The sequence below is a fragment of the Pyrus communis genome, chromosome 14, assembly GCF_041283825.1.
Source record: "Pyrus communis isolate YQ-2024b chromosome 14, ASM4128382v1, whole genome shotgun sequence".
NCBI lineage: Eukaryota > Viridiplantae > Streptophyta > Magnoliopsida > Rosales > Rosaceae > Pyrus > Pyrus communis.
The window spans coordinates 939641-964339 of record NC_142578.1 but is presented as its reverse complement, the minus strand read 5'-3'; the positions used below and the strand labels follow the sequence as shown (position 1 = coordinate 964339).

At 36.1% G+C, this 24699-nt stretch overlaps 2 protein-coding genes across 2 annotated transcripts; one reads left to right on the top strand and one right to left on the bottom strand.

Annotated features, from left to right (window-relative positions):
• Positions 1–2181: 2181 nt before the first annotated feature.
• On the bottom strand, positions 2182–6788 carry LOC137712079 (mitogen-activated protein kinase 9). The gene is made up of 11 exons (XM_068451225.2): positions 6230–6788; positions 5263–5671; positions 5055–5182; positions 4829–4888; positions 4565–4714; positions 4202–4357; positions 3937–4074; positions 3773–3846; positions 3388–3492; positions 3009–3258; positions 2182–2623 (listed from the first exon to the last, which is right to left on the bottom strand). The coding sequence occupies exons 1-11, from the start codon at positions 6548–6550 to the stop codon at positions 2549–2551; spliced, it is 1866 nt and encodes a 621-aa protein (XP_068307326.2). The 5' UTR covers positions 6551–6788; the 3' UTR covers positions 2182–2548.
• Positions 6789–11764: 4976 nt separating this feature from the next.
• On the top strand, positions 11765–15481 carry LOC148691056 (uncharacterized). Its single transcript, XM_088683772.1, has 4 exons — positions 11765–12143; positions 12235–13290; positions 14909–14989; positions 15089–15481. The coding sequence occupies exons 1-4, from the start codon at positions 11952–11954 to the stop codon at positions 15251–15253; spliced, it is 1494 nt and encodes a 497-aa protein (XP_088539898.1). The 5' UTR covers positions 11765–11951; the 3' UTR covers positions 15254–15481.
• Positions 15482–24699: the final 9218 nt, after the last annotated feature.

The following is a 24699-nucleotide window of genomic DNA, read 5'->3' as shown; positions in this document are numbered from 1 at the left end:
CGGCGGTTAACAGTTATATGTTAAATTAATTTTTTTAATTTAAGTGTCCAATTACTAGTATAACTTAGTTTGCATAGTTACATGTATAAATGCACATTTACCATGTCTAATAGGAAGCTTATATTTGGGGCACCCATTATATTTGTCCCACAACAGAAGAGAATTGAGAAAGCAAAAGCTTGCATGTGTGGCACTCATTATATTTGTCCCATATCGGCTGTGAGAGAGGTTTGAGCAATAAAAGCAATATCCCCGCATAGAACCAATCACCTTTTTGGCCCTTAATTAAATATTATTTTTAAATTTTTGGCCCCCAAAAAAAAAATAATAACGGCTAATTTTTTAGCTTGGCCCGAGGCTGGCTGGCGGCCGGTTGGCCCTTTGGCCCTTTTTTGTCCAGTGGGGCCCACGAACCCTTTGGCCTAGTCCTCGGTTGGAGACGGTTTTAGAGCTATTTTCGATCCTTTGGCCCTCTAGACTCTTCAGTTGGAGATGGCCTAACTTGGCAAGTTTATGCTAATCAAATGACAAGTTCTACCTAAAATAGTTTGATAGTTTTTTCAGTGGGAGAAAATCTTTGATAAAGCAACATGATCACATCTGTTGTTAAGTTAATCTCACAAAAAAGCAGAAATAGTGTACCAATTCATGTTGCTATCATGCTTGTGAGAGAGCTGTCGTGTTCCGCTAGGTTAACAATCTTAATCTCTCCTTGAATTAAATTAATCCAATTTTTGTCAAGGCCAAAGTTCATGATTTTGTAGCACACATGCAAACAACATAGAACTTAGAAGCCATGTAAAGGACAAGTACAACATTAGGGTAGGTTGGGTTTCCCATATCTGATTTGTTATACACTTAACTCCACTATAGGTGAAAGCCGGGTAATACCAAATTAGGTGAAAAGGCTGCTCGGGTAATTGTTCATGCGGGGATTACTGGTGAGAGTCGATGACTTCATTGCGATGAATTAAAGAAAGTTGAGGATTCCTATTGCAGTTACTCTCCGTTCTTTGAAATGGTCCGTCAGATCATCCCTGCTTCCGCCATTGCTGGTGTATTAACAGTGTGTGTGTGCAAGAAAACATTTATTTGTCCACACCACGGTGAGGTATATTTAGTGATTACTGATCAGAAATCGGACTGGTAAGAGAAAATTCGATGGAGGAGAAATACATCCCATATGAAATGATTAAGAAAATTACAGCAATGGTCCTTCAACTTTAATCTGATTGGCATAATGGTCCCTTAATTAAAAATCAGTGGCCATTGGTCCCTTAAGTCATCAAAACGTGCAACTATGGTTTTTGTTTTTTTGTCAACTCCGCCAAAACTTCCATCAAAATGAGTCAGAATCATTGTTACAATCGGTTTAAAGATGGATCATTACTTCAATTGGGATAAAGTAGAGAAACCATTGCTCTAATTGGGACAAAGTATGACCATTGCTACAATTTTCTCATTTGGTTTTTCATATTTACCCTTTAATTCAGCCTCATGTGTGTGCTCATTTTGATGGAAATTTTGACAAAGTTGACAAAAATTATCATAGCTACATGTTTTGACGAGTCAAGGAATCAATGATCACAAATTTTTAGTTGAGAAACTATGATTCTGAGGGTAATATGAAGAGACCAAATTTTCAAACCAAATTTTGTAAACCAAATGAGTGGTTATTGATGATTAGATTATTAATTAAATATCGATTAACGTGCTTATTTTATATTGGTGACAAATTATTTGGTTTGCAATTTTGGTTTAAAATTTTAGCCTCCCTAACATTATCCTTATTCCAATTAAGTTAAAATTAAGAGATCATTGCTAAAATTTCCTCAAAATGATTAGTTGGAAGCGGCTAGATAATTTTGCCATGTTACAAGTGAAGGAGAGGTGAGGGAAAAAACAGTCTATTTCTGTGCATTGATTAAGAGAATTAAACCTTGCGCCCAAGGTCCGGAGTTCGATTCTCTCTCCTCCAGTATATTTGTATCAAAAAAGATGCCCAGCTAGACAATATTGGTAGCCGACGTAATCATGGCACTCTCTCTGTAAATGCAAGCTGAGGTGGTAGAGCAGAGGTACACACCTATGAACCTGAGTTCGAATCCTTCTCCCCATGTCTAGATTAGTTTCGAAGAGTAGAATATTTCTTGTATAAAAAACAAAAAATACTAATATTAATTTGTTCACAAGATAATTATATAAGTTGTATTTCCATCAATTTGTTTCTACCATACATATCACACAATCTCTAAACAATGGGAAAACAAAATACATTAATTTTTTGTCTTGTTCAAATATATTTAGTTACAACTTACAACAGAGCAATTTCCTTCCTATGCATTGTGGTTACACTTACACAATGAAGGAAAAATAAATCGAGTCCTCCTCCTCCTATACGGTGTTAGCTTCTAACTCAAGTTACTTAATATATATTTTTGATTTCGAATGTCGACTGTTACAGAACACCCTTTCTACTAAATACGGGGAAAGGAGGCGGACCATAAAGTTACACCTGTTTTTTCTACCACAGATCGATGAAGATGAATCAAGCGCGAAGAGCTTCAACCTTTTGTGTCAAACTATCAACTGACTCATCATTGATCTCCCCAATTGCTTCCTCCTGTGGGAAAAATAATGATTATTTCCAAAGGAAAGGGGTGATGTGCATCCATATAAGCATTTTAGATGACGGATCCATCATTTTGCATCAGCTCTGAGCATCATATGTCAGTAGCCCGGAATGGATTGACTAAAACAAGAACTATAAAGACAGAAGCAACACAATACCATTACTAACGTTCTTATCACAATCCCAAACTTAATTTTATATTGTATCTGTTAATATATAAAGTGTGATTGCTCACTCAAGTTTGAGACACTTTGAATTTCAGACAACCAGCGACCTTTTTAAGCGTAACGGAGATCTATCACGAGATACTATGAAAGATGCCTGAGTCATGATCAAACAAGAGTAAGTGAGGTACATATGAAACGATGTTACTTACCTCCGAATCTTTTATTGGCTTTACACCTATGCACTTGGAAGCACTAATGCTGGCACTCTTCAATAGGCTACGACTAGTTACTGGTGTGTAGTTTGTCTTGCTAGGTCCATTTTGTCCTTCTGCATTTAGAGTGCCATCATTCTGATCTGACCCTGGAGGACTCTCAAGAGTTGAGGCAACAGAAGCAGCAGTCCTTTCCAAGTCATTGTCTTGGCCAGCATTCTCATTCTTGGGTCCACAAACCCGCTCTCTGAGGAACAATATGACACATAAATTAAGATGAACTAATAAGGTAGAAGCTAGAAGCAATTTGATTTGTGCCTCAAGAGTCAAGACATCTAAATCAAACTTAGTCCTTAAATGCTTATCCAAAACATACCTGGGCAAGGAAGCATGTTGCCTTTGGAGTGGAGGAGTACTCCTTTCACCTTTACCATGATGCTCCTCGAGATGTGCAAACTGCCGCTTGAATCGATCAACACCACTAGAATTACAAAAACCGATGTTACAAGGTTAATAACTCCAAGCACCAAAAGTTTAAACTGGAGGCTTACAAAGTGAAGTGGTGAATGGAAAACTACTATTATTATAAGCTAGATCAACTCAAGGTTTTTGTTTTTGTTTTTGTTTAGGCCCAATGGCTGGAACACATAAACAGGAAGTGGCCCTCCCGTTTCCCGTAAACCCCTCCCATGCATTGAGGTTCAACTGATTGAATAATCGAAAGAATGATTCATTATTCAGAAAATCAATAGCTTCCTCACCTAGGATACATAAAGCTAGTCTGATCTCCACCTCGGAGATACTCCTGCAGCATCTGTGGATGATACTCTAAAATCTGTTTCAACACAAGATTTGTTATAGCAAAAGTGAAGCGGAGGAAAACAGAAGGCTAGAAAGCAACAAGTATAAACCTTTAAGGCCATACCTCCCTATAGATTAACTCTCTAACATCATCTTTTGTCAATTTCCTTCTTTCAAACTCAAACTCAAGTTTTGAAATGGGTTGGGTGGACGGCTCACGGTCAACATTTGCCAAACCATGAAAGTAAGGATCAGCTAATGCCTGCAAGCGTAAGAATTAGGGATTTACGAGGTACTGTGATCCCAAGCAGTTTTGAAGGATGCATCATGGTATACAATATATGACATAAATGTTAAATGTTGCATGTACTCAAAGTATTTAACCTTACCTCTTCAGCTGTCAGACGATCTTTCGGGTCAAAGGCAAGGAGCCGCTCCAGTAGGCGAAGAGCCAATGGATCAGCACCAGGGAACTTATGTGTGAAAGGAACTGGTTGTTTTTTCCGCATGCTACTCAGGTACCTTCTTGCTTTTTCATTCCGAATCTACCAGTGTCATGAAAAAGAAATTATTTGATGGGATAAATAAGAATTTGGCAGTTACATATAGATGGCTTACTACGAGAATTGTAAGAGCAAACTGAGAAGTTCAGTGGCAGCCTGCTAAAAGCTTTTTCTTAATTTGGCTAGCACGAAACATAATTAGTGTGCCTGTTGATGACCGAGTAGATTTATTAGAATAAAATAACTAACCCTTGCAATGGATTCTGCAGAAGGCGTGCCAAGCAAATCAGTCATGAGATCCAATTGGTGCACCACATTTTTACCAGGAAACAGCGGCTTGCCAGTGACTATTTCCGCAAATATGCATCCTATGCTCCAAATATCAATTGCAGGAGTGTACTGCAATAATTATGGTCATAGAAATTAAATCTACAGTCAAAAATAAAGAATCCTCTTATCCTCCAATAGATACGTATATACAACATAAGATCTTAGAAATGAAGTGTAGCTTACTTTTGAGAAAAAAGAACCACAAAGCTCAGGAGCACGGTACCATCGAGTTGCAACATAATCCTTCATAAAAGAAAGAAGCTTAGTCCACAAGAAGTATTGTTTATAGGTCTATTATTTGCAACATATAAATTAAAGAAAACAGCGACTTCTAATTAGCGACCACAAAAATACAGATTTTAGTAGTTGTGTGGTGACATGCAATGATTTGCATAACTGAACAACTTACTGTCCAAAAAATAGCAGACGGGGCATCATTGAAAGATACACGAGCAAGGCCAAAGTCGCATATCTTTAATTTGCAGTCAGCATTAGCAAGAATGTTTTTTGGCTTTAAATCTCGATGAAATACATTTGCTACAAGAAACAGAGGAAAATTAATTAATAGTTATCATTCCTACAGCAAAAGCCAAAAGAAATGAACGCAAAGTACCAACCTGTATGAATATACTTTAGGCCACGGAGAAGCTGGTACAAGAAAAACTGATAATGTTCAGGAGTAAGATCATCATTTGCCTTAATAACTTGGTGAAGGTCAGATTCCATCAACTCAAAAACAACATAAATATCTCTGAACTCTCGTCGTGAAGGAGGAAGCATGATGTGCTTTATTTCAACAATATCAGGATGACGAAGCAAGCGAAGGAGCTTAATCTCTCTCAGGATCCTTGTAGCATCCGAAACATGCTCGAAAACATCATTAATTTTCTTGATTGCAACCTTTTCTCCAGTGTGCGTGTCAATTGCAGAACCCACGACACCATAACTTCCTTTCCCAATGACTTCCTGAACTTGGTATCGACTTGCCTCTCCATAATCGGTGAAGAATTCTGTTTCTAGATTACCCTGCATAAAGATCAACAACCATTATTTGCAATCAAAATATACGGGATTATCTATAAACAGGCATAGAAAGAGTAAGGAAACAACAGAACATTTTCATCCCTTCAAATTCCATCCATCACTAGTTTGATCCAAAAATTGGTTTTTAAAGAATTCAAACAGAACTGCAAAAACTAGCACATTCTCAGGTTAATAAAAGAATTATCTTCGTAATGGGCTTATCGCCAAGTTGATTAAGAACATTCACTCTTTCATCCCCGAGGTCCCGAATTCCCCTTCACCAATATCGTTGTATCAAAAGTCCACCTCTTTCTATCTCCAACACTATCAAGTTCAAAATTTTTGCAGGTATCCAATAAATTACACCACCCCATTAACAGTTACAATTCAGTTTTGATTGATGCATTTACCTAACCAATCAAATCCTAACAAAACAATCCACATTCAACCAAGCAGGAATCAAAAGCAAGAAAACCCAAATCAGATCAATACCCAGATGAACAAATCCTAAAACAAAAGAAACTCAGATCGTGTAAAAAAAAAAAAAAAAAAAAAAGGAACCTTCTTCTGTGAATCCATGGGGTGAGCAGCTGTAAAGTCGGCCCTTGTGGGAACTCTGATGACCTTCAATCCCGAAATGTCAAAGTCGTCCTCAACCTCAAACTCCAACTGCTGCTGATTCTCCCGGCCTCGTTTTTGTTCCCGCTGATGAGAATCGGACGGTTGGGCGCTTAAATCGGAGACGTGGCCATGGTTGTGATCATTGCCAAGTTTATTAATTTTGTTGTTGTTGTTGTTGTTGTTATAATTATGATTAGTATTATAAGAGCGACGTTGAAACCAGCGACGAACACCCTCCACCAGAGTAGCTCCACTCCCCATATACTCTGCCCTCTCTCTCTCTCTCTCTCTCTCTCTCTCTCTCCTCTCTCCTCTCTCCACTCTCAGCCACACAATTGCAGCATTGCCCGCTTTCTCTCTCCTCTCACAGCACTATTTCCTCGGAGATTTTCTTTCGGGCCCGATGGTCTCTGTGTAGAGAGAGTTTTGAATCAGATGGCGATGGATGGCAATGTCAATTGTCAGGACTTTACCAAGCTTTGTATTTTCGGAGATTGGTATTTTTCTTTTATGTATATTTACACCTTATATGAAAAGAAGTGTAACAAAATATTTCTGATACTGTTTATTTTTTTACGAAAAATCACATTTATACATTTTTTTTTTATTATTCACTTTAAAAAGGGATTTTCATTCAAATGAAAGTTTTTATTAACTTTTCGTTAGTTTCCTTTATATGAAATTAATTTGTAATTCAGAAAATTTTGAATTTTAACAAAAAAATTATTTTACTTACAATTGAACAAGAATTTGTTTGTTTGTCAGTGCTTTTAACATGAATGTAAGCACTTTTAGTAAAAATATTTTTGGGTTTCAGTTCTAAAAGTATTTGAAATGTTTCCTGGAAAAAATCGAGATTCACTTACATTTTTTTTAAAGAATAATTTTAAAAATATTTTGATCAAAAGCATTTTCAACTATTTTAATAGCACTTTTAAACTAGCCTTAAAAAATAACCTATACTATAATATCAAATGACTCACACCATTCCCTAATAGCTATATTTTAAAAATTGTCATGAACATGACTGAAAAATTGTTTTGTTTTAAGAGTGCATTTTTTCTTTTTTCACCACAAGAGACTTGGAGGGTGGCCAAAAGAAAAGAGGGACTGAATTTTAATGTTACCTGAAGCTAAACATTTTCTTTTATTGTTTGTTCTAAAGGCTAAATTAGCTAACAACTATTCACAAAATTATTTTAATTATGAGTTATAGCTAGCTTTGAAAGTGCTTAACATAAGCCTCGTTTAGAAATATTTTTAAAATGATTGAGGATGGTGACTGTATTTTTATTTCAAAAGCACTTAAAGTGTTTCTACAATAAGCACCACCACTTGGCACTTCTAATGTTTTTTCAAAATTCACTTGCATTTTTACTAAAGATTTTCATAAATGTTTTCAATCATTTTAAAAGTACTTAAAAAAAGGAGTCTGTAATTGGTAAAGGTTAGTTGATGTGTGTTAACATTATGTAATATATTTGCTATTGCTAATCTCCATAATAAACTTTGAGCTAGACTCAATAGGACTAATTTATAAAAGACTAATGCTAGAAAAATCAAAATTTTAGATCATATTTGTAAGTTATATAACACGTTACTAATAAAAAATAAGTACGTTAATTAAAACTTAGGAAAACAACAACAAAAAAGTTTTAGAACATCTCTAGAGGTAATATGTGTATTCTACAAATCAAATTGATTGTACAATTTTCGGCTATGACTTGAATACAGTTATCTGATTCGTTTTCTATGCATCAAGACCTTGCTCAGGACTGTGAAGTGCCTTCTCTCACATGGAAGAACTCCGATCATAGGCAAAATTGTTCCGATTGCCATTACCTAATTACTTGTTTCTAACAACTACATGGTGAAATTGATCCAATAAATTTAGTCCATTGTTTCGTTCTGTACATATAATTGGCGCTAAGTGCAAAAGCAGAAAGAGAGCTCAACTGCAAGACCTACCCGTCGAGCAGGGACAAAAGTCGTAGTAGCCTCATTAGATCGTACATCTTTCTTGAAGTAGGTTTTATTTGTGGCAACTTCCGTCGCCGTCTTTCTTATAATACTGGTTTGAGGGTATGTTTCTTGCTTATATAACATATATACATCTAATGCATATATTTGACCCTAAAAACTACCAAGGCTACGTGGCGCGCAAGCTGAACAATTAATAAGCTAACTACGTTCTTCGATTGTGTGAGGGGCGTGCCAACTCGTCGGCCGAGTTCGGGCGGGAAGTCAAATGTGTTGATGTTGCGTTGAGTGTGCTGCTGATTTCTTGATCTTGCGACTGCGGCTAAGGAAGGAACACGTCTCGCTCTTCGGGTTCTAGAGCCCGAAGACAAGGCTGCTAGTCTTGCGAAGTTCACGGATCGTCGGCGCCTGGTTCGGTTACAGTGATTATATTCGTAAGAGTATAAGCATGCCGAACTAGTACCAAACTATATGAACACAAGTACTCAAAAGAGATGTATCTCTTGATATTGAATGTGGTTTGGCCGTCAGAATGCCAAGCTCTAAAACTTACTTATGAATACCCAATCATAAAACAACTCGGCAATTAATGTGCCGAGCCTAGTAATTTGTAACACCTCACTTCACCAAGAAGGCTAATGAAATGACATCTGCCAATAAGGATTCAAAAATCCTTCTCAATCAAGACTTGGATAGGTAATCAGTCGGTCTTGACGCAATGCTATTTATCCAAATTGAAGGTGCTTCACAGTCGGCTGATTCTATGGCAACAATGTTGTTTATCCAAACTGAAGATGTTCACCGGTTGCCTTCACAGTGCTGTTTATCTAAACTGAAGATGTGTTGGCGAAAAAGGAAAACAAAAATCTCAAGGTTGTTGAGAGGTTTTGCATAAAGCAAGGGTTTGCGCAAGGTAGTTTGTGTGTGACTCTTCTCATTGCCACTGCCTCTGTATTTATGGGGACACGCCGACTTGGTCCTTGAATATTGCACGAGATTTTTGGCATGGATCAAACTCAACCAAATGCATGAAGTTATCATGCAATTATCCAACCAATTTAAAATCTCCATCATTATCTCCTTTTCTCCTTATTTTGTCCATCATTATCCAAGTATTTGATGATCTCCACGTGCTGGAACTAAGGCATGCAAATAATTAGCATGCAAGTTTATCTCCTAGCCATGCATTTCAAACCGAAGCATCACGGCAATCAACTCATCTTTCCACCAAATCTGACCAGGTGCAATCATGCAAGATCAAAAAGTTCAAACTTGATCCCATCTTTCCCATCCTTTCAAAGCCCACGAGTTCCAATCTGATGCAATTTGTCCGACTAGATTCTTGGCATCCTGCCAAGGATATTCGGGGGTGCTCTTTATTCCACCATCACTTTATAATTTTATCCATGCATGCATAATAACCTTCAACCGTCTAAGTGAACTCCAAATTCATTTGTTTATTAATTATCACCATACTTTAAATGGATAATAATCAATTTGCAGCATACCGCTTGAATCTGTTAGTCAACCAAACTGATCACATCCACACAATCACACACCAAACATCCAAAATCAACTTGAAATGTGCTACCATGTTTCCAGCTTGGAGATACATATCTCATCTTAATTATCATAAAAAGATAATTATGATAAAAACCATAATATTATCCTTCAATAATAACAAAACGATCTTCACTCTTCGATCCGACTATGCTTACTCAACGACCTTGATTGCACGGGCTGATGATGTAATTTTGGATCCAAACACATATATATGCTTATGCGTATATGTGTATCACATTACTCCAATTCCAAAAAAAATTGATACTTTATGACTGAAGTACTAGAAAGACATTGGATCAGGGTTTGATTGGGGGTTACTAAGATTATCAGTGCTCTTTTACCTTTCACTTTCTGGTCCTCCTGTGCGTTTTGACGTTTTAGGTGCGGCCGGTATCCTTTCCCTTGAACCGAAGGAATGGAGTTCCCAGGAAATCATTTCACAAGTCGTTAACCTGCAGTGATTCCGCAAGTACCATCCCAAATGGTTCTAATGCTATTAACTAAATCATCAAATATGAGTATCGGTAACAACGACCAGGACAGACCATTGTCGTCTTCAACTGTACCAGATAATATAATTCATTGCCAGAGGGTGGTCGTGGTGTAAGAATTTTGAAATACCAAAATACTTGCATGTGATAAAGTGATGAGTGCGGGTATACCTACTGTCGAATTCAAAATTTAGGTTCTACTCAAAGACTCTGGATTTCCCATCTTCAAGGATGTAGAGGAGGGTGGCGAGCTGTTACAGTTATATATATATGAATACCAAAGGTTACTATGATATCCATAACTCATTCATTTTGGGTTCAGTTGAAGAAACCAACTTTTGTTTAACGTATTGATATCCCTTTGAAAGAGTCTCTTTAGCTTAAAAGAACATGTAATGTTGCTGTACATGTAAATGTCATTTCGAAGACAAAACATAGTCCAAAAATATAATTTCTCTATAATTTTTTGCACAAAAAACAGTAAAAAAAAATCTCTTTGACAACTTACTTCATTAATGCGTTTCACTTGGCTTGAGCTAATTAACATTTTAACTTAATTTCTCCAATTACGACGCACATGTAAATGTCATTTCGAAGACAAAAAGATAGTCCAAAAATATAATCTCTCTATAATTTTTTGCACAAAATAGTAAAAAGATCTCTTTGACAACTTACTTCGTTAATGCGTTTCATTTGGCTTCAGCTAATTAACATTTTAACTTATTTTCTCCAATTATGACCCAAATGGAATTAGGTTATTCAAACTTGTGTTAATTTTTGGAAAAAAAGAAAAAACTTGTATTAACACTTTGACTTCATAAAGCTTATGAAATTATGCTAGTCTTGTTTGTCAACTTTATAGAATTCAAATGTCTTTTACTTACTATAGGAAACACAAAAAGGCAAATGGGTCTCCTTTTAAAGAGAAAATCCTATAACTATAAGCAAAAGGGGGAAAATGAAGGATAGATTATGTGTAAACATGGAAATAACTTTATTACAAATAAGATGTCATTTTGATATATCAAGTAAAAAACGCAACATGTGATATAAGAACGTGAAAATGCATGTTGTACCAGTATATCAAGATTGAACACAAAATAACTCATAAAAAATCATATAAAAAAGTTAAAACGCATAATATTAATGTGCGATTGATTTGAAATACGATGAAAATGACAACGGATTTGCCGGATGCAGATGCAAGGTAAGTTTGAAACGTAAACTTGCAAAACACATGGTAAGTTAAGAGCGTGGTATAAGATCACAAGAGTAGAGTCCTTGTACAGAAATAAGTTTGAAAGATAAGGACTCAGCTGCAAAACCAATAACTTATCAATAGATATTTTATGATTAAAGAAGAAAATAAAAGAAATAAAGGAAAAAGACAGAAAAGTCCGCGTCATAAACCTAAGCAAAGAATACACAATCAATCCTCAGCCGTCCGATCAACCATCATCTTTCTCCCTCCCCCACGCTCCCGATCCAATCAGCCACTCATCATCTTCTTCCTACTCACTCTCTCTCTGTCTCTCTCTCACTCTCTCTCTGTCCAAAATTTCACTTATCCCCCCCTCTCTCTCTCCTTCCGAAGACCCAAGTCCCAAGTCCAACGTACCCCTAAATCTATGGACCCACCGCCCCCTCCATATTCAAGTCCGCATCTTTATCCACCGCCCGTCACCGCCCTTTCCGCCGTCCCAACCATCACCCCCGCCGCCGTCGAAGCTCACAATTATAACATTATCACCGCTACCCATGTGGCTGCCAACCCCACCCCTGCTCCGAACCCTACTCCCAATCACCCTCCTTACGCCGAGGTAAATTACTAACCACACCCCGTCCCCACCTCCCACTTTGGCTAAAGCTCCGAGCTTTTTTCTGATCTGGTTTTTTTTGTTTTGGGTGCAGATGATATACGGAGCGATAACGGCGTTAAAGGAGAAGGACGGGTCGAGCAAGAGAGCGATAGCGAAGTACATAGAGCGAGTTTACTCGGGGCTTCCGGCGACTCACTCGGCCTTGTTGACTCACCACCTCAAGCGCTTGAAGAACAATGGTCACCTCCTTATGGTCAAAAAGTCGTACAAGCTTCCTGGATCTGAGGGTTCCGTTCCCCCTCCTCCTACTTCAGCTGCTGATGCTGCCGGCACGGCGGCGATTCCCTCTCCCGGGCCCGCAAGAGGCCGCGGCCGCCCTCCCAAAAACAAGCCCATTTCTGACCAGCTTAATTCCCAACAACCCATTTCCCAGCAATTCATTCCCTTTCCCCAGCAGCAGCAGCAGCAGCAGCAACCTGTTCCAATTCTCCAGCTGCCCACTTCACAGCAACCCATTCCGATTCCCCAGCAGCCCAATTCCTACCACCAACAACCCATTCCCATTCCCCAGCAGCTCAATTCCCATCCCGTCCCAGCTGAGCCCAATTCCCAGCCCATGCTAGTTGCTCTCGGACTTGCCGACGAGCGAGGGTCGGAGAAGAGGCGGCCAGGTCGGCCGCGTAAGGTGGTTGTGGGTGCTGGAGTCGGACAAGCTGTGGGCAGCCCGGTGTCTGGCAAGAGGGGCCGGGGTCGTCCGCCTGGCACCAGGTTGCCAAAGAAGAAGGCTGGGCGTCCTCCCAAGCCAAAGTCCGTGTCTGCTGTTGGAGGCCCTAACGGACTTGCGAAGAGGGGCCGCGGGAGGCCCTCGAAAGCTGAGCCAAAGAGCGTGTACTTTCCGTACGCCACCAATGTGCCTATCATTGGTGCATTTGAGCAGAACAATGTGCCCAATGTGGTGGCGCCACAGCAACCGCAACTGGGGGCGAAGCGCAGAGGCCGGCCCTCCAAGAAGAAGGAAGAAGCTGCTTCTGCTGCGACTGTGCGTGTTGGTGGTTTGGTGCCCGGTAAGCGTGGCCGGCCACCTGGGCTGCCTGGAATAGAGCGGCCCTTAAGAAAGAGTGGAAGACCCGTTGGCAGGCCCAGGAAGGTAATGCTCTTGTTATCTGCTTTCCCTAGTATACAACCTTGTGTATTGGTGCTTTGATTGTGGTAGATTACTATTAAATGTTAATGTTGGTCAGTGTGGTTGATACTGAAAACTTTTTTTTGAGAAACTAACTAGATTCAGATTGCATTAGAACTAAGTAAATGTATTTTAACACCGAATGGATAGTCGTAGAACGATTTGGTATTGTAGGATTAAGGTACTCTGGCTAGTGGATTTCTACTTTGTAATTTGGTAAGTAGAAAGATTGCAGAATTATTTAAGTTAAAAGATATTAAGGCAGTATTTTAGCTACCGAAATGCACATAGGATTAGGAATTGGATTGAAAATATAAAAAAATTAACATAATGAAATGCATAGAGAGTTAAAAGGATAAAATAGAAAGAATAAAAATTTGAAAATTAGTACTATAAGTCTATAAGGCACGCTCTCGTTCCCTTAGATTTTTTGTCATCGGCTAAACAATTGAAGGAGCGGTACAAGGTTCATTTCAGCGAACAATCGATGCTTATGTAAAATTTTAATCTGAATTTGACTTTAATTGTTTTACCGAAATTTCCATTGGTCAATTCTGTATAATTTCCAGTCCAAAAATAAATATTTATTTTGTATTGAGTGTTTGGGAAAGCAAAATTATGCAACTTTTCTTCGTTTATTTTCTGTATGTAGTTATAGGGGTTATGTACTGGCTGGTGGATTTCTACAGAGAAAAGGCTGTAGAGTTATCTAAGTAGCTATGATAAGAGCAGTATTTGGTTATCGAAAAATGAACATAGGAATTGGTTTGAAAATAAAAATATTAACGAAATGCATAGGGATTAGCAAGGTTCTAAAAGGTGGTAGTCGGCGGCACAGGGGCCTAGGCGGTTTTTTTTTAATTTTATTTAAATTTATTATGTAACATATAAGTACATGTCTACTTATATTTAAAAAAAATACGTAATTGTATTGGGATACATAAACTACAAAATAGAATGACTTATAGATTATAAAGTATTAGAACATTTCGAAAACATGTGGAATAGGCCCCATATGATGAGTGTTCATTCAAGTATTCAACAAGCCTCTTACAATTTATTTAAAAAATAAAACGCGAAATGAAAGTTATTTATCTTTTGTCTAAGTGAGAGTTGTGAACTAGGCGGGTTAGGCGGGCGCCTAGGCAATTCTAGGCGCCCTTTCTTAATTTTCAAATGCCTAAGGATTAATAGAGGCAGTAGCCAACCGTTAGCGCCAAGACGGACCTAGTGGGGGTTTTTAGAATAGCGGGAATTACGGAGTTATGGGTAAAATAGAATTGAAAATTGTTAAGAAAGACTGTCCCTAGGCAATGGACAGTACCATATTCATTTCAACGAAACAAATATTACCAATGCTTATATAAGAGTTCAACCTTGAGTACTTTAAAGAAATTTTCATAAATCAAACCTGTATTTGTATTGTTTTGTTGTCCAAAAGTAAATATTTATTTGTTGTGATTTTGGGAAAAGGAAAGTTCCTTTTTGTTCGTTTATTTCCAATATGTGGTAATATTGTTTTCCTCCTGCTGCCCTACTTACTTGGAATTATTTCAATTTTCTGTTCTATTTTTGGATAAAGAATGCATTGGCTGAAATAACTGAAGCGCCTGATCCAAAATCGGTTGCCAATGGAGAATTTAAGAGGAAACTTGAGTACTTTGTAAGTTGAATAATTTCCCCCATTTTTTCATCAAATATGGCTGCATTTTCCCTTTTTGGCTTCGAAATGGTCTTTATTCTATTTCTATGTTATTTGCAGCAATTCAAAGTGGGTCAGGCTGTTGGTGCGCTAAAACCTTACTTAACCCCTGAAAGCGCAGGCACTGCCATTGCGGCAATCCAAGAATTAGAAGGGCTTGCAACCATGGACATTAACACCCCATTAGATATTGAAGCTCAGCAGCCACCTATGCTCCAAAGTTGAGAAAGCCTTGTTGATGTACCTGTTAGAGAAAATGAAGGGCACATAAGAGGTAAATTAAGGGTCTGTAAAGCGAATAGGAGGTTAGCATAACTGTCTTTATTGGTAGAGATGATGACCTTGTCCATTAAGTTAAGTTTGTTGTTGTTGTGCAATTTTAGAATGACCCATGACTCGTTTGGTGTTCTTTCGACTTTGTGATTTCAATTCAATTTGAGAAGTATTTGGTCATATCTTTGATTTACTCGTTTACATGAATCCAAGTTATGGCAGTGTGGACTGTCCGCATGGTTCACAGTTATATCTAAGAGTAACACGATGCAGTTTATTCATATACAAGTAGAATTGCAGCACACACTAATCTTGCATGTGGTGAGATATAAGTTGACTTGGATGTGTCTAAGCGTGGCACGGGCGAGAGAGAGAGAGAGAGAGAGAGATCTAGTATTTGGTGAGCTATAAGTTGACTTATATGAGTGAGAGAGATATCTTTTTTTCGGTGAGCTATAAGTTGACTTAAGTATGAGAGAGAGACGCATCTTATATGCAGTGAGCTATAAGTTGACTTAGTATGAGAGAGAGAGAGAGAGAGAGAAGGAGGGGGGGGGGGGGGGGGGGGGGTGTGGGTTTGCACCAAAAGGAAGGCTGTCAAAAAAGAGAGACAAAAGATGGAGCTGTTCCCCTGGAGACTACTGGTCTGCCCTTGGTTTTCTTTCGGCAAGGACGCAGAAGTTTCATTGTTTTTGGAAATTTTTGATGTAAACGTAATTGCGGTGAGTGATGATGCGAACTGGCTTGGTGTTACTTTTGGAGAGATGGGGAAATTTGAGTTTAGATGGTAGTGAGAGGTGAGTTGGAGAAGTTCTATGCTGGTTGCAAGGAACATGATGAGAGAGATAGATGCAAAGGTGGGAATATATCCCCGGTGATTTGCCTAGCTAGGGTTAGAATGCAACGCCTGGCAGTTTGGAAATACACTCGCCATCACCACCGTCACCGCCACCGCCACCACCATGGTCATCGTCATCATGGGACCTGTTGCAGGCGTGGTACTGCAAACTTTAATATAGGCGTAAGCATGGCATGGATTTGGCTTGATCATTGACTTCACTAGGCTAGAGCTTGACCTGGACTTTGAGATGCTTTGGTTTGTGTATATAATCGTAAAAATAATTATGTAACCAACTTATTACTTAATTGTTCTTGTACCTCAACTGCTTAAGTGGCTACGAGTGGTTTGTACTCGAGGTTCTATTTTTGGACACCCCATCCCTCAACAAACTTATAAGAATTATATTTATCCTCTTTATCTTTGCCTAAAGATCATTTAGAAAAATTAATTTGATTTGGAGATCGATCTATGTAAATCATAGAAATTGACGCATCATCATAAAGATGTTAATTGCTACTATAATCATTAATTTGTTGAATATGTATGTATAACTCTCTAATTCACTTGAACTTTTCTTGAAATGACTAACAAGAAATGATGGAGAGAACAATTTTGATTGTGACGTTTATTTGGCAATATGGAGAGTGGTTCAACTATTTATAAGCACATGAAAGCACTTTATTTTTTCGATGTCAGATTGATGATCTCTTAACAAGGCCCTCACATGTGGCAAATTTTCAAGTTTTATGTCTAGCTCGTGGACAACACAAATTAGGTGTTGTGGAGCACATGTGGCAAATTTTCAAGCTTAGCATGTGAACAACACAAATTGAGTGATGTGGAGCACGTCTGAGGGTTGGGCTTGACACAAGGGTAATTTGCTTTGATAACATAAAGAAACTTAAGAATTCCATGTAAAATCAATTGACAATATAAAAAAAGAATAATCAACTACTTATAAGTACATGTAAAATCTCTTTTTTCCATTGCGGGATTGATATTTTCTCAGCACGTTTGTATGGTGAATTAATGTCAACTGAAACGAGGATCAGAATAAACGAAGTAATATCCCTTTATAAAATTAATGCTCGATAAAATATTCTAAGATTTAGAGAATTCTACACGTAATGGACCGGCAGAAGAGACCCACCGGTTCTCCACCACCCCCTCCTCCGCCTCCACCTTCCACCGATATGAGCAAATGCTATGCTACGCGCTGCCCACGGGCCAATCCCAGTCATGAAAAATTGGGAACTCCACTTCTGGCCCCATAACAATTGGACAACGCATCACACGCAAAACCAAATTTTCACGCGCCTACCGAAGTCCACAGTGATTTTTTTATTTGGGTATGATATTCACAAACTTCTTTTTCTTTCATACACACCTTCTTAATTTGCGACCATGAGATCGACTAAATTAAAAAATAAAAACAAAAGAATATAAATTAACAAGGAGTGTGTAAGAAGATCCACACGCCCTTTTTTATTTTATTTTTGGTTTTTTATCTAAAATAGTCACTGAAATGACTAAAATAGATGGTAGGCAAACTTAGAGACCTCTATTATCGATTTCAAATCTTAAGAATCAAACATGACACGTTATGTGTTTCTATGTTAACATCCAACTAACACGACTAGAACACGACGGCAATGTTCAGCTATAGCATTATATGAATGATAATTTTTTTCATTTGTATGACTAATTATAGGTATTATTGTATTATCGATATTGATTTTTTTTATGACTAAGTTGACACCAACGCGGTACAAATTAAATACATAAATCGAAAAAAATGAACAAATCTGTTTTTAAGAAATGAAGCATGTTTTGGATTTTTTTTTTCATTTCATGATGGTTGGAGAAGACGGCTTAATTGTTTTTTCACCATATTCTTATCAAATAAGAAAACACAGAGTGAGGTAGCAGACTGCAGAAGATGGCTTGATTTTTTCACATTATTCTTTTTTGACATTATTCTAATGAAGAAAGGAAAGACACAAAGTGGGGAATAAGACGTCAGAAAAAATTGGGAAGAAAAAGGGGAAAGAGGAGGAGATCAAAGGAAAAAATAAATCATTATGTTAATCTCACGGTGTATATTAGTTTGTTGGAAAAATAATTATGAGAGTTTTAAATATGAAAAAAAAAGGATAAAAGACTATATTTAAGGTTTATCATACGGCAAAATTTTGAATAGATTATAAGGAATTTTAATGAAAACCTTCAGGTACTGTTTATTTTAACGAAAAATCATATTTTTACACTAAAAAGTCAATCATGGTATTATTCACTTTACCTTTTATTTTGTTCTTATCGTTAAAACATAATGTTTTGAAACCCTTTCATTAGTTTTCCTTAGATTATAATGGTACTTAGCAAAATTTAACGACAAACAAAGTCCAACACAAGTTTTCCTCTCATAAACCAGTCTTGATTTTCCCTCCATTTGCCCACGAGTTTGGGATCTTGACGATTCCCCTTTTATGCATAGATCATTCCAAAAAAAAAGTAATTTCATTATATACACATACGATATTATTTATTAATTTCCGTTAAAAAGAAATGAAAAAATTTTAAATTCAGTACGCAATGAGTAAAAAAAAATGAGCAAAAGATTCTCGTTCAAAAAGGAATGCTCGATACCCAAACCATCAGAGTAATTCATTACTTAAAAAAAACAAAAAAAAAAGCTATCTATATTCTATGTTCTTCTCTGTCGGCATGTTAAACTACAATTAACCGTCTAAATATTGTCCTAGATAGAACCTTTGGTTAATCATATATTATGATGTGCATGTGATGTTAGGTGGCATTTTCATTGTTGAATTTTCAACACCATTTAAATAATCCTGACAATTGAATTGTTTTGACATGCAAATCTAAAGAATTTGAGAGGAAATCATTTCACCATTCTATGCCAAACGTTTAAAACAAAACAAAATGTATTTATAGGGTTTATATTTCTGTCTTCATTTGCTTATCGGTGTTGCCACTCTCGAACTTTCAGGCAATAGGCTACGACGAAAACGAGCTTTTTATTTTACTAAGCCATCATATTCATTATTCACCCAAAAACGCTATTCTTATCACATATTTGTATCTCATTTGTACTATTTTTTTTTTTTTTTAAAGATAAGACCCACATGTATCGATAGACCTTAACCAAGATGGAGCCATCCCTGGAGCCCAGAAGCGAAGCTATCTCTCTTGAGACTAGCCCACAAGAATCCATCTCAGGATTAGAACCTGCACTACAAAGCCTAAACATGGAGGTCACTGAAGCTGCTGAATCGACCTTTGAGAAGGAAGAAGAGCCACTATTAGAAGAATATGAAAGATTGAGACTTATTTATTCGTGGATAGCTCTTTAAAGAAAAGGTTCCTACCTCTATTAGAGATATGGTATAAATAGATGATAAATGTACTCTTATTTACGTCATTTTTTATGTGGTTTAGTTTATAAATCATTTGATAAGTATCGTTTTCAGTTTTTATTTTTATTACAGCTAAAAATTATTTACGAATAGAATTGTTATTATCTAAAGATCAATTACAAACCCAACTTATAATAGAAAAAATATTTCCATCTTATAGAATATAGACCACGATTAATTTTTGTGATAACTACAGAACTTTTATATTTGATACCAATGCTTTACATATATAATTATAGTATATTAATAAAAATGTTGCAGTCCGTTGATATCAAATGAGAATATGATGATGACAAGACAACATTTGGCTTGACCGGTTGATGATTGATCAACCGTTTTGACTTTGGAGGGGTTTTCAAACCAAATATCATAGCTCCAAGGTTTTGCTTATTCAGAACCTTAGTCAGGGTCTCTGCAATTTTAGCTCCAGTTCACGGCCGGCTGGGCTAAAACTTAACTGTATAAGCAGAACAAAAAATGTCGTCTGAGCATTAGGCGCTGCGCAGCTGGTGCCGAGTCAAGTTGCAGCATTTCGTCTAATTTGGTATATTCCCGTGCATGCAAGACATTGGAGTTAATCCATTTTTTAACATAACAAAAACTTTTTGGTATATTCTCATGCATGCATGCAAGACTTGGGAATAAACCTATTTTTGAACAAAAAGGGATCAAACCAACATTCTCACTTCCAAATATTTCCAAATTTAAAAGAAAAAAATTGGTTCTAACCTGTCACGCAAAATAACTTAAATAAAATATAAAAGTAAAATTAATAAGAGGAAATTAATTGCTGAAACTTTGCGTGCGTACGTGCATGCATGGACCATATGGTCCAACACATCCCCTGCGAACTTTGTATGATATGATTTGACATTTGCACGCAATAAAACCACGAAAAGTCGAGTTTAACTTGTGATAGAAAATTGGGATTTAATTAAATTATGTGATGTAAAAACACAACTATTAAGTATATACTTTTCATCAATTTTTAGAGGTCCAGAAGCTCCCGCATGATCCCTGGTAATTAGGGCATTTGGAATAGGACAAAAGCAAAAAGGTTTACTCTTTATCTATATCTGAAGACTTTAGTTATGCTGCCTGATCAACGGCTCTTCTTTTCGTCATCACAATGTGGATAAACAGAATAAGGATAATATAAAGCTCAAGACAAATTGGCTGTACAGATGCAAAGCCTCCAGCTTGAGAGAAATAGACTCCAGCCTCCATCTAATCATTTCCGATGAACCCGAAGAACCTTTGAAAAGGTATAATATGTGAAGTCATCTTCATTTTGATCAATAAAAAAATAAAAAAAAAAAAGAAGAGAAAAACAAAACTTAGATGCGTTTTTAATTATTTAGTAAAGTTAATGTACATATATCAAGAAACCGATATGTCATGCATGTCTAATTTTCTTTTTCATAAATGTGTAATTGCGTTTTACTGATTGATCATATGTTATAATATAAGTCAATAATGACCTTTAAGAAAAATTTAACCATACAAGACGGCTAAAGGGATAAAAAAACACTACGAAATAAAATTTAAAAAAAAACTCACATCATAACATTTAAGCAATACCCAAAACCAAACCCATACAACCCACAATATATAAACCCTACTTTAACCCACAACCCTAAACCTAAGCAGCGCCACCATATACTTCTTTGCATATTCCCATAAAGAACCTGAAGAACAATGGAGGGATATGCAGACTCAAATTTGGTCTCAAATAATTTAGTTGCACATAAAAGCGACCAGATCTTGATTCACTCGTACTATAACACATGAATAAGTAAAACACAACCACATTTTAGAAAGAAAAAAAAATTAGGCATGCATCACTTGTATGTTTCTACATGAGTAAACCTCAACAAGGTCCTTCAAATCTATGATGCATCGAAGTTTAGTGAACTTGACATGAGAAGAAAGTCCTCAATGGGGAACTCAGATCTAAGCATAGCTCAGATCAAATCACCACAAGAGGATATCATTCACTAGAAGAAAGACATAAATGAGTGGTAAAAAAAAAAAATTAGGAGGGAATGGGAGGAAGTATAAGCGCTGGCTCTGCCTCCTCTCATCAGTGGCTAGAGTCAGAGAAGGAAAATAATGATCGACAGTGAATGATGATCTTATATATAAATAAACAGATATGATTAATAAAATACGTATTATAACATATACCAACAAAAGAAAAAACACACCCCAAAAGCTGACTCCAAAACCAGTAATATTTATTGGTCAACAATCAAACTTCACTAATATTTGGGTTTATGCGTGGAAAACCCCTACATTACATAGCTGTAATCCGTTTTTTCTCCTCCCGCGTGCCTGGAACAATTGAATACTTCTGATTTGTACGATCGTTGTCGTAAAATTTGATCCATATTATCATATTCTGAGTGCACACCATGTACTCTTCCATTGTTAGGCCACATGCTCAAAGCTTGTTATTTTTAATAGACGAGCTAACTAATCACTTAGGCGAGATTTTTCAATGGTATATGAATACGGGACAAAACACTACATGCTGTTATTATATATAATTGGAGAAACACTTAAAAAAAAAATTTACTCTAATTATATAATGACATGTAATGTTCCACCCCTTATTCTAGCACACTAAAAAATCTCTCAATCACTTGGGTTTGTTTATCTTCGAGCTACGAGCTTTGACTTTAACTGGTTAACTACATTTTCAAGAGATTAATAATAAAAACTTTGTATTTGTTAATTACCTTTGAAGATCTATTCTTAAGTTATATTGAGAACAAAATCATACATAACTTTGTTCTTTTCCAAATACTGTGACATTTTCAGTACGTATCCTAGCTATCCTTGTGTTCTTTGATGTAGGACTCACAAACCTGAATATAAAAGTGGATTGTTCAACTAAATTTGATTTGTTTGTATTTTCCATTGTAGAGGGCATGCGTATATGCGTGCGTGTGCATGTATGTATACGTATCTATTGTACATAATATATATACTTTTATATTTGTTGGCTTGAATTATATATTGGATTTTGTATCTATCAATAAATAAATAAATAAATAAATATATATATATATATATATATATATATATATATATATATATATATATAGACACACACACATACATAACAACTAAGACAAGCTAATAAATATAATAATTCATTTTATCTTCAATGACGCACCCCAACCGAAAATGTCCACATGTGCATCTGAATCGTGATGTGCTGGCTTTGTCACTTGTTTAGATGTCAGCTAGTACATCTTGAGTTAGATAGACATATGAACATAAAAAAAATAAAAAAAATCTATGTGTTCAACCTGCTAGGACCCATTCCTCGCGCAAGATTGTGGTCATTGTGTACAACACATATAAAAAATTCCTCCCTAAAATATAACATGCTTTATTGTCACATGGCCCGCAAATACAATATCTCTCCAAAAAAAAAAATGAGGTTGCTGAAGAATTATTGCGAATAAAAGAGATGATAAAAAGATAAGAAAAAATAAGAACAAAGATGAGGTTGCAAGTTGAATTTATTAGTACTGAGAGAAAATTTAAATACTTTATTGGAGACAGAAGATACATGAAATGTTTTCAAACATTGGAAAAATACAGTTGAACAAGTAGCAAAATGGAATTTGCCCACCAACAAAACAAATTATTTAACTAGAGCCCGTTGTAGGAAATTTATATGTTTTTTGTTTTTATTGAAGGTGCGTGAAACTGTAAATACGACATGAAGAAAATTTAACGTGTGTGAAATTGTAAATACGACATGAATAAAATTCGGCATGTTTCCTAATTTGTACTTAGAATTAGAATTAAGAAATTATACTCAGCTTATTTACGTGTTTACTAATCATAAATGGACAAATGAGGCCATTACAAAATACGAAATTTAATTTAATTTTTGTTTGTTTATATAAGCAATATTGAGGAATGGAGACTCGCCGTGCAAGATGAATAATTTGACTCTTAGTTTTGAAAGAATTTGACTTTTTAGGAGGGATGGTATTAGAATATAGAGTTGGAGTTCATTACTTTTTAGGAAATTAATTTTGCACGTTTTCTTCGTTTTTATCGCTCAATTCTTCTTTGACTTATGTAATTCAAAATTATTTTTTAATCAAAATGATATTTGAGATTTGCATAACTCATCATTTTGGTCCCTAATATTTGAAATCAATAGAAATGATCACTAAGTTTGTCCACCATCAATCATTTTAGTCTTTCAATGAAAAATTATATTACATAAGGACTAAAATAACAAAAATACTCTCAATTTAATAAACAATGAGTTGAGGGTATTTTTTGGGGAGTTTTAACGAAAAACCCACGGTACTGTTTATTTTAACGAAAAATCATATTTTTACACTAACAAGTCAAACCTGGTATTATTCATTTTACCCTTTATTTTGTCTTTATCGTTAAAACTCAAAGTTTTTAACTATTTTCATTAGTTTTCCTTATTTTATGTCATTTTAGCCTTATTTAATGGAGATTTTTCAAGGAATGACTAAAATGATTGATGGCAGATAAACTCATGGACTACTTCTATTGATTTCAAATCTCAAGGACCAAAATAAGGAGTTATGCAAATCTCATGAACCATTTTGGCTAAAAAAGCCATTCAAAATAAACATGCATGGGGATAAAAATGATGTGAAGAAATCACTTCATTATTTTTGCTCATTATGCCATGACCAGTATTTGTCAAATTTAAACTAAGCATATACAATAAATTATCGAGAACATTGCCATTTTGGTAATCAAATTGGTTATCATTTCAATTCAGGTGAATGAGTAAACAACTTATATCATATCATTCCAAATAATTTTGATAAAATCAGTACTATACTTTTTAATGTGCATGAAGAGAGGTAAGAACTCATGTGCATAGAGAGAGTACATCCATTATATTCAACATGGCCTTCTGTTTGTTCGAGATGAGAAAATTTTCAGTATGACGGAAACACAATGTATACACCAATTGTCATAATACTTTGTTGGAATTTTTTTTTTTTTAAATTTCCAACTAATTGTATTATGACACTTAAAAATTCAGTCGTTTTTCTGGCACATTTAAAAATTTGTCGTTCAAGACAATTTAGTGTACAAGT

What these genes read in the sequence shown, in the direction of transcription:
- LOC137712079 (XM_068451225.2), bottom strand. Translation starts at nt 6,550, where the DNA reads ATGGGGAGTGGAGCTACTCTGGTGGAGGGTGTTCGTCGCTGGTTTCAA. An exon ending in CCATGGATTCACAGAAGAAG is followed by an intron (nt 5,672 to 6,229) that starts GTTCCTTTTTTT and finishes ATCTTTATGCAG; the next exon opens with GGTAATCTAGAAACAGAATT. An exon ending in AGCCAATAAAAGATTCGGAG is followed by an intron (nt 2,624 to 3,008) that starts GTAAGTAACATC and finishes TTTTTCCCACAG; the next exon opens with GAGGAAGCAATTGGGGAGAT.
- LOC148691056 (XM_088683772.1), top strand. Translation starts at nt 11,952, where the DNA reads ATGGACCCACCGCCCCCTCCATATTCAAGTCCGCATCTTTATCCACCG. An exon ending in CCGTTGGCAGGCCCAGGAAG is followed by an intron (nt 13,291 to 14,908) that starts GTAATGCTCTTG and finishes TTTTGGATAAAG; the next exon opens with AATGCATTGGCTGAAATAAC. An exon ending in AGAGGAAACTTGAGTACTTT is followed by an intron (nt 14,990 to 15,088) that starts GTAAGTTGAATA and finishes TGTTATTTGCAG; the next exon opens with CAATTCAAAGTGGGTCAGGC.